Below are 19,096 nucleotides of genomic sequence, written 5' to 3'. Positions count from 1 at the left end.
AAGAAAATGCTTATAATTACACAAAGGCAGATGGCAAGTCAGAAAATTATTTTAGAAAAGCAAGGAGTGACAAAAAGATTAATAAGAAGACATTAGAATACAAGAGAAAGTTAACCAGAGATGTTAAGAGGTAGAAAGAATTTTCTACAGCTATTTAAGAAAGAAAAGTTAACAAAGTGAACATTGATCCTATAGGATATTAGCCTAGGGAATAAAAAATAGAAAATAAGGAGACAAGAAATGAATCAAACATGGATTTTATATCTGTTTTCACTGTAGAGTATACCAGCAACATCATAGAAATCTGTAAGACCAGAAGATATAAGAACAGAATTAGGCCATTCTGCCCATCCAGTCTGCTCCACCATTCAATCGTGGCTGATCTTTTTTTCAAATTCATCCTCCTGCCTTTTCCCCTTAACCCTTAACCCCTTTGCCAATCAATCATTTTATTGCAGATCATGAATTAGAAGAGAAGGGGTAACTCTGGAAAATTACAATCACCACAGAAGTGGCACTGAGCAGATTGTTGATGCATTGGTTTTAATTTTCCAAAGTACCCTAGATTTGAGGAAGATTCCTTTGGATTATAACAGCAAATGTAACTCCTGTATTCAAAAAGGGGAGATAAAATGCAATAAACTACATGCTAGTTAGCTTAATATCTGTCAGAGAAAATGTTAGAAGCTATTATTGAAAAAAAGTAATCAAGCAAAAACAACATGGTTTATGAAAAGGAAATCATGTTAAACCAATTTATTGGAGTCCTTTGAAGTAATATGTGCAATGATAAAGAGATATCAGTGGATACTTACTTAGGTTTCTGGAAGACATTTGATAGGGTTCCGCATTAGAGGTCTTGGGGAAAATAAAAATAGAAATATTGATAGGTTAAGTCAGTGGACAGAGATCTGGCAAATTAATTATAATGTGGGAAAATGTGAAATTATCCATTTTGGCAGGAAAAAATAGAAAAGAAGCTTATTATGTAAATAGTGTGAGATTGTAGAGCTCTTGAGATGCAATTGAGATTTGGGTGTCTAAGTACATGATTCACAAAAGGCTATTATGCAGCCGCAGTCAGTAATTAGGAAAACTAACAAAATATTGTCATATAGTGCTAGGGGAATTGGATACAAAAGTAGGGATGTTATGCTTCAATTTTGAAGGGCATTAATGAGTACATATCTGGAGTACACACTACAGATTTGATTGCATTTAGCAAGGACATAAATGCATTGGAAGCAGTTCAGAGAAGGCTTACTAGAAGAATACTTGGAATGGGTGGGTTACCTTGTGAGGAAAATTTAGACAGGATAGGCAGATCCACTAGAAAAGCTAGGGGGAACTTGACTGAAACATCAGAATCAGGTTTATTATCACTGACTTGTATGTCATGAAGTTTGCTGTTTTGCAACAGCTGTACAATGCAAAGACATAAAATTACCATAAATTACAAAATAAATAAATAGTGCAAAAAATGGAATAATGAGGTTGTATTCATGGACCATTCAGAAATCTGATGGTGGAGTGGAAGAAACTGTTTCTAAATCGCTGAGTGTGGGTCTTCAGGCTCCTGTACCACCTCCACAGTGGTAATAATGAGAAGAGGGCATGTCCCAGATGGTGAGGGTCCTTAGTGATGGATGCTGCCTTCTTGAGGGTTGTGCCCGTGATGGAGCTGGCTGAGTCTACAACCCTCTGTAGCCTCTTGCAGTCCTGTGCATTGGAGTCTCCATTCCAGGTCAGAAGGCAACCAGTCAGAATGATCTCCACCGTATATCTATAAAAATTTGTAAAGGTTTTTGATGACATACCAAATCTCCTCAAACTCCTAAGGAAGTAGAGCCACTGGCATGCCTTCTTTGTGATTGCATCAATGTGATGCATATATGATTCTGAGGGGTTTCATCAAGGTGGATGTGGAGAAGATAATTCCTTTAAATGGAAGAACCTAGAATTAGGGGTTTCTGGTTAAATAAGGAGTTGCCCATTTAAGGCAGGAAGATTTTTTTCTCTGAGGATTGTGAGTCTTTGGATCTCCCTTTCTCAAAGGGCAATGGAAGCAAAGTCTTTGAATGTTATTCAGACAAAGGTAGCTAGATTCTTGTTGAGCAAGGGGTGAAAGGTTACTGCTGGCAGACAGGAATGCAGAGCTGAGGTTACAATTGGGTCAGCCATAATTTTATTATATGGTGTAGCAGGGTTAATGGGTTGAGTATCCTATTCCTGCTCCTAATTCAGATGTGTCAGTGTTGCACTGTAGATAGTGGTTTTGTTTTCTGCATGATACATTAAACTGAGGCTCCATCTGACTTGTCTGTTTGTGCTTGGTGTTGGGTCTACAAAGGAACCAAGGTTTCACATCTTTTGGTTCAGTTTGAGTAAATGGCTGAGGATATAAAATGAAGTTAGTGATAAGAGAATGGTTTGTTATTAGACTTTGTTGTTAGACTTTGTTTTTCAGCATTTTCAATTGAAGTAAATTGCATTTGTTCATACCTTGGTATCAGTCAATAAGTCTTAACAGTTCAGAAATCTTCACTAAATTGGGAAGTTCCAGAGATTTGGGCTATCATCAGAGTACATTTGGGTAGCAATCAGGATCCAATGGATGATATCACTGAGAATGATCATTAGGGAAAAATACCTCCAGTGGATAGATACTTGGGAGTTGCATGAAGTGGAAGCCATTGCAGTAGATGTTTTCATTAGTCACTCCACTGAACTGGACAAAAAAATAAAAGAAGTGGAGGAAGATAACCTGGTACACCTTGTAGGATTTTGTAAAGAAATCAAGTGTGGGCTGGAAAAAAAGATTAATGTGGTTAACGACTTTGCATAAAAATATGCCCAAAGTAGTAAATGTGCAGAGTGAGATGTTTTATAATTTAATTGAATGTCATATTGTATACTTGTGTACCACACACTGGATTTGGTTTTGTCAGCATTTTAAGTTATGGATTTCTCAGTGTGAAAGGTGTACTGTTATGCAATGTTAAATTTTGTGTAGTTTTTACTTATGTGATATATTTATCACTGAATATCCTGTTCTATCCACAGTTTGCAGTTCATTACCTAATAATGTGTTTCAGAATATTCCAGTATTTTCCCATGCATAATACCTGCTGTTGATTGCAATTTCTGAAATCGCCATAGAAAATACTAAAATGATGGCATCTTTTTAGAATTGTTCATCTAACTTGTAATCTAAATCTGTAATTCCTCATTGAGTATAAACAATCAGCATCCAGATGACCTGTAATTGATAGAAAATGGCTTCCTGATTGGCCAAATTAATTGTAATAGCTTCAGCAATCTTTCTTGAGTTAAGCATTGTGAATTGTCGCTCTTAAATAAAACATTTTATATGCCTTTGCTTTTGTTTCACAGTCATCTATTCATATTCAATGAGTGTTATTTTTTTAATTTGCTTTCACTCTATAACCTGAGAGAGAAGAGGAGACAGCAGTTACATAAACATGTTTTCTCAGGTGTCGAGTGAAGATTATTTTATCTGAACTATCATAGTTTGACTGGTCTTTATTGATTTTGAAAAATTCTGTCTGCTCAAGTATTCAGTTTTATTATAGATGAAAAGAGATTGAAATGTAAAATATAGTTATTAGGAGCAATCAGCCTTTAAGTGCAAATCAATTTGAGTACTTCTGGTCAGTGACTAATGCAAAAATAACCACAGGAAATGATTTTATGATACAGTATATTAAGCCATGAGAAGTTGCTGATAGGAAGGTTTTAAAGTGCAGCAGAGGACTGATTTCCTCTCCTGCAGATGTTAAGGATAAAGTAAAAGCTTATATTTCCATCTGAAAAGGGGAGCTTTGCTTCCTGTGAGATTCATTATAATTATGCACCCATTTTTTGTGTGTGTGTGTGTGTGTGTGTGTGTGTGTGTGTGTGTGTGTGTGTGTGTGTCTCTATATACACATATATATATGAGAGAGAGAGTGTTGCAACTTCTCAACAACAGAAGATATGCTAGGACTAAATGTTTTGCTGTGTTACAGCATAAAGAGTCAGGATTGTGAGTCTTTATCATATCTCCTCCCAAATAACTAGCATCTCTGTCAAACCATAAAACCAGGGAATCATGGTTTAGGCTGGAGTACATTTAAATAGACCAATGGGCAAATTAGAATAAAGAATTGTTCGGCATCAAGTTTCTCAATCCAGATAAATGTCCCTTCAGATTAGTTAGTTCATATTGCAATAGTTTTATCCAACAATGTAGCCAAAACTATATTGGCTCATGAACAACCCATCTATTTATCGTGTGCAAAGCAAAAACTAGCAAATCGTTGCCCCAAGGCCATCAGCTAAAGATAGTCAGCACACTCTGCTTCAGGCATTCACTTGCATCCCATTCTAATTGCAGCTGTATTCCATTGCATCTTGCTGTGCAACCTAATTGTCGAGTTTGCTCAGTCTTCTCCAAGTAAGCTGCAGTACGTTTACTGGTTAGTTTAATCTTGTTTTATGCCCTCGGGCAGTATTCAAAAGTCGTTGCTGTCTGCTTCTTTAAGCATGCTTCGATTGGTTATTGTCTACTTTCTCATTAACCAGATTTTTTGAGAGTTTTTTGTTTTTCACTTTCATAGTACTTGGCTAATTCTAAGGAGCAGCTCCAATTGTTAAACAGTTGTCAATTTCTGGAACAAACAGTGATTTTTAAGAAGGGATCCAATTTGTTTGTCAAGATTTTTTTTCCATAATGGTTTGGGATTCCTTTGGATTTAGGTCATTAGCATCTGTTTATTTTTAATGATGTCTCTTTTTCACACGGCAATGAACTGCAGTGGGCAGTAGGTATCATGGGGAAAGCCAGCTTTTATTCCCCATCCCTAAGCGCTCTCAAGGAGGTAGTGGTGAGTTACTTTCTTGAAGGACTGTAATCTATGTGGTGAAGACAGTGTTGCATAATGTTCTATCCCAGCTTTTCCGCAAATTGATTTCCACATAAACTGCAAAGAAAGTTCCCTGTAATTTTTGAGTACCAAATTATACTCTGAACATTATAGTCAGGGGAAATGTTCTTCAGTCAGTGGCACAAAATTTTCTGAAGTGGTGCAATTAAGAATATGTCCGTAGGTTTCTTTTTCATCCTTCAACTCAAAATGGAATTCATATTTACTATATAAGTGCAGCAATTTCTCAGAATTAATGGGGAAATTGACAGCAATATCTGTTCTTTTTCCAAAGCTAGTGCAAATCATCTGATAGTTTATGCCAATTTGTAGTTCACGGCGTATATTTTGCTTGCCGCAAATTATCAAGTGCTTTTTTAATGCTCAGATGACATTCAATTAACAAGCTGTTAATTTCCTGGCATTTTCTGAGCCTGTGTTTATGATGAAACAATGTTTGGCAGAAGAAAATATAACTATAGAAATATCAGACAGTGGGGCTTGCTGCCTGCACTCGCTGCTCAATTTCACCAGTGCCCCCCATTATTCAGGGTCAGGTGCACAAGGCTGAACTCACTGACTAAGGTACATCTGAAGAAGCCCCGCATTGCACCAAGGCCTCATGCAATGTAGCTGAATGATGTGGATGGCCCAGAATAAGCCCTGACTCAAGAAGTTGCTGAGGAAACCATTGACAACTGGCAAAGTCACACTACTGGTTTTGCCACCTGTCAAAGCTGTTAGAATGACATCCCTGACATTCAGAAGCATTTCTGAAGCAGTCAAAAGCTATTGAATAAAAAATAACAGAAAAAAACACTTTTCAAGAATAAAATTTATTTAAAACACTTCTAAATAATTAAACTTTTTGCAAATATGTAATTACAAATGCCACTAGCCTTCCTTGCTTTATTCTTACTTTCTTCCTCAGAGCTGTAAAATCTCAACTGAACTGAATGGACTTGTGGGTCCTGGTGCAGGATTTGTAGCTGCTAGGGCATTTGATTAAGTTCATGCACTGTCATTGGGTCCCATGTGGAGTGCAGCAGTGAATCAAGAAAATAGTTTCAGTGGCACAATCTTTCAGCAAATTTGGGACTTGTGAGCTTGACACTGCATGTCCTGAGGTCCCAAGTTGGTTTCCATTTATGAAGATCAAAGCCAGCTGTTTAACATGGAAAAGTTGACATTTACCAGCAAGATTCAGCCCGTTGCTATGGAAAACCGAAGGGGACTCTGTTAAATTTCACAGATATAGAGAATTAAAATCTGGTCTATAGGTGAGAACACTGTGTTCAGAAACTCTGGTCATTAAACAAGTGTTAACAAGAAAGTAGGAATAAAGAGTTAATTCTTGCTTCAGTGAAATCTTGTGTCATTTACCAAGCACGTCAGAAATGCATGGAAGAACACAGCTATTAATTATTTCATCTTATTTTCCTGATTTTTCTTTCTCACCTTCCTTCCTTCCATATGCAAAAGTGAAGATTCTTGTTGACAGTAGCAGCATCTAGGACTGTGACCTGCTAGTCTGTTAAACACCATGCTTCTTAACCTTCTCCAACAAAGCTTTCTTCCCTTTTTGATCTACTAACATAATTTTCACCCCATCCTGAAGATTATTAAGGCATTTTAATTGCAGAAATTGTGCCATTTTTCATAAGGGATGAATGTGCTTTCATCATAGTGTGGTGTGCCACTGAAGTTGCAAGCAGTTTCCTAGTTAAACCGTTATCACCATGTGTAAATATTTAAGTACAAAGTAATATATTGCATCTGAAGCAATATATTGTAGATGCTGACAATTGGAACATTTCTTATTGCTTAACGTTTGATGAAATCTGAATGGAATGTTTTGCGTTTTTATGATTGAGGGTTGATGCTAGTTTACGATTTGCATGGTAGTCTGCTTTGAACTGGAAACTAAATTAAGTTAATCTCAATAAGTAATTAGAATCCCACTCTGAGGACTTGAACACAGACCTAGGCTGGCACTCCAGTGCAATACTGATGTACAATCTTTCAAGATAAGGCATTAGATTGAAGCTGTGTCTTTCTCAAAAGATTTCACAGCACTATTCAACTGAGGGCAAAGAGTTCTGACAGGTGTCCTTGCTGTCATATATCTCTCAGTCAAACAGATTATCTGGTCATTATCACACTGCACTTTGTGGGAGCTTTCTGGGATTCATTTTTTTGCTGCCTTTGGTATATTACATCAGTGACTACACTTAAGTATTTTACTGGCTGTAAAGGACTTTGGTACATTTTGAAAGGGCTGTGAAAGGTAGAGATTATTTGTGTCTTTGTTGCTTAATGTACCAACAAATTAAATGCAGTAAAAATTGTTCAAATTGGAATAAATTATAGCAAAATTATTGTGCAGAGTGACAGTGCAGAATAATCTCTCATCAGCCAAAATCCTTGCATAGAATTAGTTTTCCAGTGAACTGGTTATGTGCAAAAAAAACATACTGCCTGTGAAGGTATCATCACTTTATGATTTATACATTTGTTGTTTTTCTTTCTGTAGAAGCCAGAAACTGTTATGGAAAAGTACCGGCTAGCTGGCATACCCCCAAAACGGAAATTGGCAACATTCAGGGTCTCCGAAAATGCTATTATTAAACCAGGTAATATCTCAAATAGAGCTTGTGTATTTGTTTTGGGATGGGCAAAGACAGACAAACATCGAGAACATACTGATATTTATTGGACTACATGTGATATTCTTATCTGTTTCTGGTATGTGTGTATCACCGACCATCCCTAATTTTCCTGAACATGCGAGGCTGTTTCAGAGGCAGTTAAGAGTCAAGCATGTTGCTATGGTTGATGTGGATTTCCTGATTGGGGAAGGGTAACAGATTTCCATTAGTGGGCCAGATAGGTTTTAAAAAGAACATGGTCATTATTGCAGATGTGTGTTTAATTAATTTTGTGAATTTAAATACTTCAGCTTCCATGGTGTGGTTCTAAGTTATCACCCAAGATCAATAGAGCAGAGTTCTGGATGCCAGTGGATAACTTAATGCTACATCATTCCATAAAATGCATGCAGAATATCAAATTGAGGACTTTATCTGCTCTTTCATGTGACTATGTAAGATTCCATGGCACTATTTAAGAAAGGATCTGGAAGGTTATCTGCAGAGTCTAATGAATGACTTGCGTGAAGGAACCAAAGGCATTATTGCTGAATTTGCTGATGAGACAAAGATGGGTACGTAAGTAAGTCGTGAAGACGCTGTAGGGACGCTATTAATGGATTTGCAAGTGGGTAAAGATCTGTCAAAACAGAGTATAATGTGGGGAAATGTGAAATTGTCCAGATGTCTAAGGTTGCAGAAGGATCTGGATGTCTTAGTGTGTGATTTGTAAAATGCTATTATGCAGGTATAGCAAGTAATTAAGAAAGCTAGCAGAAAATAATCATATTGCTAAGGAAATTGAAATCAAATCTAAGGAGGTTTTGCTTCATTTATAAAGGGCATTGATGAGGCCACAGCTGGAGTACTGCTTTACATGATTGGTCTCATTTGAGAGAAACTTTATTGGACTAATATCTTGAATGGCGAGTTGTCTTATGATGAAAGCTTGAACAGACAGCTTGTATTTGCTGGACTGTAGAAGAGTAATGGGTGACTTGATTAAGATTCACCCAAGTCATTCATTAGGCTCTGCAGTTAACCTTCCAGATCCTTTCTTAAATAGTGCCATGGAATCTTACATGGTCATGTGAAAGAGCAGATAAAGTCAGGGATCTTGATGAGTTGAATGTGGGGAGGATGTTTCCTCTTATGGGACAATCTAGAACAGGGAGTCACTCAGTTAGGCACAGTTGAGGTGAAATTTTGTCCGAGGGTCATGAATCTTTGGGTCTCTTTTCCTCAAGGGATATTGGAAGCAGAGTCTTTGAATATCGTAAAGACTGAGTTAGATTAATTTTTAATAAGCAAATGGGTGAAAGGTTATCTCAGGTAGATGGGAATGTGGAGTTGATATTGCATTCAGAGCAACCACTATCTCATTAAATGGTGGAGCAGGGTTAAGAAGCTGAGGGTTCTGCTCCTGCTCCAATTTTTATGTTAATATGTAGATAAATAATTTAATTGCTTGTGCCTAACTTGGCCAGCTCGCTGCAAATTGTAATCCATTCCTACAGTAGTCTGAAACAAAAATGGACCTGAGGTATTAACTCTGTTTCTCTTTCCACAGATGCTGCTTGACTTAGAGTGTTTCTATCATTTCTATTTTTATTTCAGATATCCATTATGCAGTTTTTTTAAATTTCATTTTCATAATCTTTTTTTAGCAGTTGGAACATCATGGTCTGTTGTGGAATTTAATATCTACATTTAAAGAATAGAGCTTCAACAGTGAACTATTAACTACCATAATGGAGATTAAAGGCGTATGGATTAATTTTCCTCAGTCAATTTCTGCATTGTCAGAATTCTGGTAATAGGCAGTGAAATATTGGCCTTTCTTCCACAGTCTCTGGCTATCAACTTATTTGGTTGATCTCTACAAATTTCTAAGTCCAGGCTACAGCTACCCTCAGTGTCTCTGACTTATCCAGCCCTCTGGTCAATCTGTTTGATTTCTGTGGGCAGGAGTTTCCCAACGTGGAATTAACATTTTGAGGAGAAGAAAATTAGGAAAAGTTTGAAAGTAGATATAATGCATAATATAAGTAATTATGGCATGATTTGCATTACTCCTGTGTTTTACCCTTAATAATCTAATTTTTAACATTGGAATCATTCATGATGATGTGTGGTTGCCTTAAATTTGATCTTGAATTTATTCCAGGTACTCCTTTATATGCTGCTCACTTTCGACCAGGCCAATATGTTGATGTCACAGCAAAAACGTAAGTCCTATGTCCTGCTTAAAGTTAAGAGAGAAAGGTAGAATTTATAATTGTTCATGAAAAGGTGTATTTCACCATCTTGTGCCACCCTGCCCTGAATGCTGAGCTTTGACTTGAGGTGAATCATCCCTTTCCTGTGTGAACAGTAGTAACTTCTAATTGCATAATGGATTTTACACAGCAAACCATTCAAAGCCTTTCAGGGGAGCGTAAACTAAAATGATTGCTGCAGTGCCACTGAAGCACATTTTAGGCTAGATGACCAAAAGCTTGGCCAAAGAGGTGGGTTGTAAGGAACGTCCTAAATGGTCAAAAAAAGGGAGAGGGAGAGGGAGAAGTCTCGGAAGGAATTCTTAAAATTTAAGGCCTTGGTAACCAAAGACATAGCCAGCAGAGGTGAAAATAATCAAATTAAAGGAATACATCTGGCAGGTTTCAATGCTGGAGAAGGTTACAGGTAGGAATGATGGAATCATTAAGGCATTAGAAAATAAGGATGTGAACTTTACAATTCAGGCATTTTTCAACTGGGCCCCATTAAGGTGAGCAAGCACAGATCTGTTGGGTGAACAGAATCATGAGATTGTTATGGCGGAGATGAAGCCATTCAGTCCATTGAGTCTGTAACATTGAGTCCGACATTCTACTTGGCAAATTATTCTCTCTCAAGTGTCCAAATTGTTTCCAAAGACACTGATTCTGTTTCTGCCGCCCTTGCAGGTGATGACTTCCAGAGATGACTACAGTTTTTCCTCTCAATCCCTATGTGTCCTTTACTCAAAATTATAGAACAGGGTGTGCTGCATCTTAGGATGTGGAGAGAGCAGAGTTTTGTGTGACCTTGCATTTATGGACTGTAGAAATTGAAGGCTGACCAGCAGTGTCCAGTTTCTGAACTTGTATTATAATAATGCATCCAATAGCTCTGATCCTGATGCAGTATGCAAATTTTGACAGTTGTATCATTGTAAATAAAGCTACATCCATAAATACTAAAATGGTATATTGCTATTGAAACATCTGTGGTGCAGCGAATACTTGAAAAAATTCTAGACTTTCTCAAAGGGTGGTGGGAGTGTGAAATATGCAATAAAACTGTGGAATTCTTTGACGTTGCCTAGCATTTGCAGTCAATACCAGGATTTTCCTATTCCTTTATTTAAAAAAAAATTCCAAACATAGCGATTAGGGTAACGCTATTACAGCGCCAGCGATCGGGGCTCAATCCCCACCACTGTCTGTAAGGAGTTTGTATGTTCTCCCCATGACTGGTGCTCCGGTTTCCTCTCTCATTCCAAAGACGTACGGGTTAGTAGGTTAACGGATGTAATTGGGCGGCGCAGGCTCATTGGGCCGGAAGGGCCCATTACCGAGCTGTATATATAAAAATATTTTAATGACTATCAGAGGGAATAATGTAAGTGTTTCCTTAAATTTGTTTAAATTTCTTTTGTGATTTTAGGGACAAATTGTTTAATAATGATAAAATGCATGGACGCAATTTATTTCAGCAAAAGCATTTTGATAAATGGAAATGTGGAGAGCAATTTTAATAATTTCATTACTCTAATTCTTTTTTAGAAACATTTACTCTTAGAGCGTCTTCCTTAATGATATTTCCATGTACTAAAATAATTAATTGCTATTGCTGGTAATCGGTTTTTCTTATCTCTTTGCACGTTTTTTGCACAGCATACTTAAATGCACCACTTCTCAACCACATTGTGCTCGGTAGGAATGCATTGAGACAGATAGTCCCGATAAAGTGATTCAGCAGCATGGTTGAGGATTGTATTTGCTAAGTTTAATGGGTACTGTTGTCTTTAAGCTTTTTGATTGAAGCTTGTATTATGGATAACTTTGGGTTGAATAGCTGTACCTAAATCTGATGAGGTGTACTGAATGTGTTGTCCTCATTTAGTAAACCCTCATCTCTCTTTTCTAGAGTAAAGACTGAGAAATAACCAAATAGAGGTCTTTACAATGGTTGGTTTTGATAGAGTGGATGCAGAGAGAAAACTTGTATGATTGGTGAAAAGCTAAACTAACGGCCACCAACTTATCAAAAATAGAATTCAGAAAATACTTCTTTACACAAAGACTTTACAGAACTTGCTCCATAGAGAGTAGTTGAAAGGAATAATGTGGATACATTTAAGAGGGGGCTGGGCAAGGGAAGCAGAAGTGGAAGGTTACACTGATTGATTTAGCTGAGAGATGGGAGAGTGCTCAAATGAAGCATAAAGATTGGTGCGTTCTTGGGTTTTTCTTCTGCCACATATCCTATGTATTTACAAGCAGCTGCTTTTGGACAGACTTCTTGTTACATGTCCATTTTTGTCCCTAAAGTAGTAACTGTGGCTCCAGTCCTAGGAAAATGCTGAACTGATGGGGTTACCTTCTTTCAGATGATATTAAATCAAGGCACCATATACTTGTTCAAGGTGGACAAAAAACAATCCTATTGCCCTCTTAAATAAAGTGTTGGAAGATGTCCTGATATTCTGGCCAATACTCATGTCTCACCAGAATTGTTTGAACCCTCTTCCCTGCTTCTCTCCTGCAAAACATAATTATTTATTTTATTGCTGTTTATGAGGCAATGCTAACTGTTGTTTTTCCCAACATCATAAAAGTGACTCCATTTCAGAGTAAGTAATTGACTGTGAAGTGTTTTGGGATATCCTGAGGATGTTAAAGGTGTTTAAAAAAAAATGCAACTTCTGTCCATCTCTTATTTCACTTACTGTTTATCATATTGAAAGCAGTTAAATCTACTCAAAAAGTGTCTGAAAAACGTAAATCATAATTGCTTGAAATTGTAAGTACTGTGGATTTAGATTTTTTAATTACATGACAGATAAGATTTTCAGTAAGTAGGAACTGATCATCCGCAAATGCATTTAAAAATTCCTTAAAACAGATTTTAAGGATCTTGACCTATTTGATTTCAAATACTGTAGATGAGGCAATATTTTCACTCTGAATAGTAGAAGTCCTTGATCAACCTAATGTAATATTTTAATACAAGGGCTAGTTTTAATAAAGTTGCTGAACTGTGTGAAGATGATGTGGACTGCAAAGTAATGTTCTAGACATTTGAATGTGTCATGTGCTGATTAGATAGAGAAGGCTACTTGAGTACAAACCCCTAGTGATTGAAATTTCCAGTTTACAACTGCTGTGTGCAGCCAGTTTTATATGCATGTAGCAAATTCATCTCGACTTGTATTTGTCTGATTTTGAATATGCTCTAACTTGTGTGCAATAGGGTATGTGCATTCTGCTAAAAGACTATGCACCATAAACTGCAGAAAATGAATGGTGACTTTTTTTTTTAAAGTTGAGATTTTATTATCCAACTGGATTGATCATTGCCGAATGCTGATGTCTGCAGTTATTGGCACCTTGTTCAAAAAAAAAATCAGTTATGAAATTGTTTTTCATTATAATTTAATGAGCAAGAGATGGTAATATTTGAGAACTGGACTGGAAGAAGTGATGGCTATTATGATCTGAGTCTTGAAGTGCAAGATCATTACCTAGCTTCAGAACTAGCTCTTCTCAGAATTCATTATTTTAATGTTTGACATCCATATTAGACCCACGATCATGAAGACATTCATTTAAAATTAATTATAACATAATGTTTTGTCAGCTGGACAGATCAAATTAATCTCTGAATAAAACTGAATTTAAGGTATATTAAAATCATACCCAATGGCATAAGATATAGAGTTAATTATTGTCTCCATGTGGAAAGTAATATATTTGTCCTTTTATTGTTTCATTAGTGACAGCTTCAGAATTAAAAATTTAGAGCTCCTGATGAAGATTGTGCTCAAGGCATTTTGCACAGAAAGCATCTTCTTTTCAAATATCTACATAAAAGCCCATGTAAAAAGTGTCACTGCTAGCCTGTGGCTCACATTCTCTCACCACCAAAACAAATGAATGAAAGGTTTATCAATTTCAGTTGGTTGTGGAAGAATTTTCTCATAGTTGGGAGATATTAATTATTTTTTAGTTTAAGGAGTGGCTGTATCATAACTAACTCTTCCACTTCTTAACTACTAATTGTCCAGGCTGTTTATCTGGATAAAAGTCTGTCTGTATACAGCATGGCCAGAAAATTTATCAGTACTGTTCTTGTTTTATGGCTGTTGCTGAGCCTACTTGCATGGGAGTGCACCCTCTGCACTATTTTGAGTAAGGTTAAAATGTCCATTCAAAGCCATGGCTGAACTCAAAAGACAAGGATTCACATTTGTGTAGTGACTTCTACAATCTTGGTCATCTCAAAGTTCTTTGCAGTAAAGAAATAGATTCGAAATACCATCAAATCCAAAAAAATTTCCAGCCTGTGGTTTCTGATGATGCAGGCAGGCACAGTATAATGCACCCAAAGTGACAAAACTATTTCTGCTTTCCAGATATTATCAGTTATTCAAAATACTGCCTTTAGGGAGAATAAGGAGATTGCACTTAGAACAGGTATCTCTGAATGATAAGGCAAGGAAACAAAATTGACTTGTGTCCGATGTGGGGGAATTGAAGCATCCCTCAGCAAACGCATGTTCAGCATGTTTTGTCAGGCAATAGTTAAGTCATTTAATATCATGAGGTAAGTCCAGGTGTTGCCTGTTTTGAGATAATATCTTCATGCTTCACTTAGCAGCATTGAATGTCAAGCCAGCAATGGATCCCGTGGTACTCTGGTGTTGCTAATAGTGGAAGTGAACAATACAGAGCTGGTGTTGAGTCAGCTAAGGGTGGAACCAGAGGAGATATATTGGATGGTGGTGGAGCAGTATTAGCAGCTTGCAAGGGCTATCAGGACAAGCCAGGGAGCTACAGCCCGATGAGCCTAACATCAGTGGTGGGGAAGTTACTGGAAGGGATTCTGAGAGACAGGATCTACCTGCATTTGGAAAGGCAAGGACTGATTCGGGATAGTCAGCATGGCTGCATGCATGGAAATCATGTCTCACAAATTTTGTGTTTTTTGAAGAGGTGATCAAGAGGATTGACGAGAACAGGGTGGTAGACATTGTCTAGCTGGACATTAGCAAGGCTTTTGACAAGGTCCCCATGGTAGGCTCCCCGGAAGGTTAGATCACATGGGATTTGAGCTAAGCTAGCCAATTGGATTTGAAATTGTTTTGGTGGTAGGAGTCAGAGGATGGTAGTGGAGGATTGGTTTTCAGATTGGAGACCTGTGACCAGTGGTGTGCCACGGGGATCAGCACTGGGTCGCCTTTTGTCTGTCGTATATGTTAATGATTTGGATGAGAATGCATGTGGCACAACCAGATGACAATAAAATTAATGATGTAGTGGACAGTGAAGGAGGTTGCCTAAGGTTACAACAGGATCTAGATGAACTACGAAAGTGCACAAAGGAATGGCAGATGGAAATTAACTCGGGCAGCTGCAGAGTGATGCACTTTGGGAAGTTAAACCAGGGCAGGACTTGCACAGTAAATGGCAGGCCCCTGGGGAGTATTGTAGGGCAGCGAGACCAAGGGGTGCAAGTACATAATTCCTTGAAAGTGACAACACAGGTAGTCATGCTGGTGGAGAAGGCATTTGGCACGCTTGCCTTCATCAGTCAGGGCAGTGAGTACAAGAGTTGCGATGTCATATTACAGCTGTACTAGATGTTGGTGAGACTACACTTGGAGTATTAATAATGTGCTGTTCTGGTCGCCCAGTTATTGGAAGGATGTCATTAAACTGGAAAGGGTGCATAAAAGATTCATGAGGATGTTACTGGAACTGGAGGGCTTGAATGGTAGTGAGACACTGGATGGGCTGGGGCTTTTCTCTGGAGTGGAGGAGGCTGAGTGGTGACCTTTTAGAGGTATATAAGATCATGAGTGGCATGCATAAGGTGAATGGTCATGGTCTTTTTCCTAGTATAAGGAAGTCTAAACCTAGAGCGCATAGGTGAGAGGGGTGAGAGGGGAAAGATTTGAAGGGGACCTGAGGGGCAAGTTTTTCACACAGAAGGTGGTGGTATATGGAACAAGCTGCCAGAGGAAGTCGTAGAGGCTTGTACAATTACAATATTTAAAAGACATTTGGACAGATACAGTGGCATGCAAAAGTTTGGGCACCCTGGTCAAAATTTCTGTTACTGTGAATAGTCAAGTGAGTAGAAGATGAACTGATCTCCAAAAGTCATAAAGTTAAAGATGAAACATTCTTTTCAACATTTTAAGCAAGATTAGTGTATTATTTTTGTTTTGTTCAATTTTAGAGTGAAAAAAGGAAAGGAGCACCATGCAAAGGTTTGGGCACCCCAAGAGATTTGAGCTCTCAGTTAATTTTTACCAAGGTCTCAGACCTTCATTAGCTTGTTAGGGCTTGTTCACAGTCATCCTTAGGAAAGGCCAGGTGATGCAAATTTCAAATCTTTATAAATACCCTGACTCCTCAAACCTTGTCCCAACAATCAGCAGCCATGGGCTCCTCAAAGCAGCTGCCTAGCACTCTGAAAATTAAAATAAATGATGCCCACAAAGCAGGCGAGGGCTATCAGAAGATAGCAAAGCGTTTTCAGGTAGCCGTTTCCTCAGTTCGTAATGTAATTAAGAAATGGCAGTTAACAGGAACGGTGGAGGCCAAGTTGAGGTCTGGAAGACCAAGAAAACTTTCCGAGAGAACTGCTCATAGGATTGCTAAAAAGGCAAATCAAAATCCCTGTTTGACTGCAAAAGACTTTCAGGAAGATTTAGCAGACTCTGGAGTGGTGGTGCACTGTTCTACTGTGCAGCAACACCTGCACAAATGTGACCCTTATGGAAGAGTCATCAGAAGAAAACCTTTCCCGCATCGTCACCACAAAATTCAGTGTCAGAAGTTTGCAAAGGAAGATCTAAACAAGCCTCATGCATTTTGGAAACAAGTCCTGTGGACTGATGAAGTTAAAATAGAACTTCTTGGCTGCAATGAGCAAAGGTTTGTTTGGAGAAAAAAGGGTGCAGAATTTCATGAAAAGAACACCTCTCCAACTGTTAAGCATGGGGGTGGATCGATCATGCTTTGGGCTTGTGTTGCAGCCAGTGGCACGGGGAACATTTTACTGGTAGAGGGAAGAATGAATTCAATTAAATACCAGCAAATTCTGGAAGCAAACATCACACCATCTGTAAAACAAAAGCTGAAGATGAAAAGAGGATGGCTTCTACAACAGGATAACAATCCTAAACACACCTCAAAATTCACAATGGACTACCTCAAGGGGCACAAGCTGAAGGTTTTGCCATGGCCCTCCCAGTCCCCCGACCTAAACATCATAGAAAAATCTGTGGATAGACCTCAAAAGAGCAGTGCATGCAAGACGGCCCAAGAATCTCACAGAACTAGAAGCCTTCTGCAAGGAAGAATGGGTGAAAATTCCCCCAAACAAGAATTGAAAGACTCTTAGCTGGCTACAGAAAGTGTTTACAAGCTATGATACTTGCCAAAGGGGGTGTTACTAAGTACTGACCATGCAGGGTGCCCAAACTTTTGCTTTGGGCTCTTTTCCTTTTTTGTTATTTTGAAACTGTAAAAGGTGGAAATAAAATAGTAATCTTACTTAAAATAGTAAAGAAATGTGTCGTCTTTAACTTTATGCCTTTTGGAAATCAGGTCATCTTTTACTTGCTTGGCTTTTCACAGTAACAGAAATTTTGACCAGGGGTGCCCAAACTTTTGCATGTCACTGTACATGGATGGAAAAGACTTAGTGATGTGGGCCAGACGCAGGCAAATGGGAACAGTTCAGGTAGGCAACTTGGTCGGCATGGACAAATTGGGCTGAAAGGCTTGTTTCCGTGCTATATAACTCTATGACTATGGCAGAAAGGGTGAAGAAAGTGCACAAGATGTTATTTCTGACTTCAGGCTACGCATTCTCAAGATTATAGACATTGTAGAAACCAGACTGAAGAAATTTGAATAAGAGATTGTAGGAGTGTTATGAGGCATCAAATAAAATCAGAACTGAATAAAGAAACAACTTGCATTTAGATAACACCTTTTTTGGCCTTGGGCCATCCAAAAGCTCTTCAGTCAATGAAGTATTTATGAAATGTTGTCGTTTGGATAGTTCTTTTAAAGATTAGGCACAGTGCACCACATGACCACCACCTCTGCTGAATGATTCTAAAAATATTTTCCATCTCCTTCGTAATCTTGAATTATTCAATGCTATCTGTAGGCTTATTTATCCTGCTGATACACCAGAGAAATTTCTAAAATCTGAATGCTACATTGGGCAAACACGAAATGTTCGATTTTCTTAACAAATTTATGCATTAAAAGAAAGAAATAAGAGTGATACTGAAATGTAACGCATTCCAGAGGATGCTGGGTGCATTAAAAACAAAGATCAATTGTTGTGCTTAAAGAGAATCATTTAATAGATATTTCATCTATTTTTATTTCCTTTTGGGTTGCCTCACCTTGCATGGAGTGGACCCTCGTGTCAAATATGTACTTCAGCAAATTATGCTCTCTAATTTTTTTCCATTAAATTTCAAAGGAGAGAAAAGCATGGATTGTTGTATGCAATTTCCTTTTATATGCCTCTGTCAACATTTATGACAGAATCACATTAATTGAAAAATTACTCTCATGCCTTCTGCAAAAATTCATTGACAGGTTACAGGTGTTCTTTATTTTAGAAATGAAATTGGGAGGCTGGCATGTGTGGAGAAAGCTACTGCCTTGCCATCCTCTGTTTTGTCGCATCTGAAAAGACAAGGTTCACCTCGGGTAGAACCATTTCCATGGAAACCTTTCTATCTTTCAATGAAACAATGGCGAAATGGCTTTCTGACAGCAAAATTTAAATTAATTTTTCATGTTGAAGTAATACTACATGAAGCAAGATTCTGGAGTAGGGTAGCTGCTGTTTGCATAGTGATACCAACACAGTTTGTTCCCTTTAGCCCCCCACAATTTTGCACAAACTCATTTGCTTATTTACAAGTGGAACCAGTACAATCAGACCACACTTTAACATTTAATTACTGTTCCTTGATCTGTTTAAGAGTGGTAACATCAGAAAATGTGATTAATGCAACTGAAAGAGGGCTTATCACTAAAAGAAAGCATTATAATTCACAGTGCCTGTGAGTAACCCAATTTTAAGTAACTTCTAACTGTGATACTGTATTCTCTTTAGATTGAGGTATCGTCAGTAAATTTTATTAAAATATTTTATTCACAACATTCCTGTTTACATCATTGCATTCAAAAGCACGGGCTTAATTTTTGGAGTACTGCAAATAGATGCACTAAG

The 19,096-nt window shown here is 37.8% G+C and overlaps 1 protein-coding gene across 1 annotated transcript in view; it reads left to right on the top strand.

The window, feature by feature from the left end:
* Nucleotides 1–19,096, top strand: part of mrpl3 (mitochondrial ribosomal protein L3) — a 47,128-nt gene that overhangs the window by 6,402 nt on the left and 21,630 nt on the right. The window contains exons 5-6 of the mRNA XM_052015662.1: nucleotides 7,459–7,558; nucleotides 9,741–9,801. Of these exons, the coding sequence (XP_051871622.1) occupies nucleotides 7,459–7,558; nucleotides 9,741–9,801 (161 nt within the window). The remainder of the gene's footprint in view (nucleotides 1–7,458; nucleotides 7,559–9,740; nucleotides 9,802–19,096) is intronic.

This window comes from Pristis pectinata, chromosome 5 (assembly GCF_009764475.1).
Source record: "Pristis pectinata isolate sPriPec2 chromosome 5, sPriPec2.1.pri, whole genome shotgun sequence".
NCBI lineage: Eukaryota > Metazoa > Chordata > Chondrichthyes > Rhinopristiformes > Pristidae > Pristis > Pristis pectinata.
Note: the sequence above shows the minus strand (reverse complement) of the source record. Positions and strands in the feature narration are given on the sequence as shown.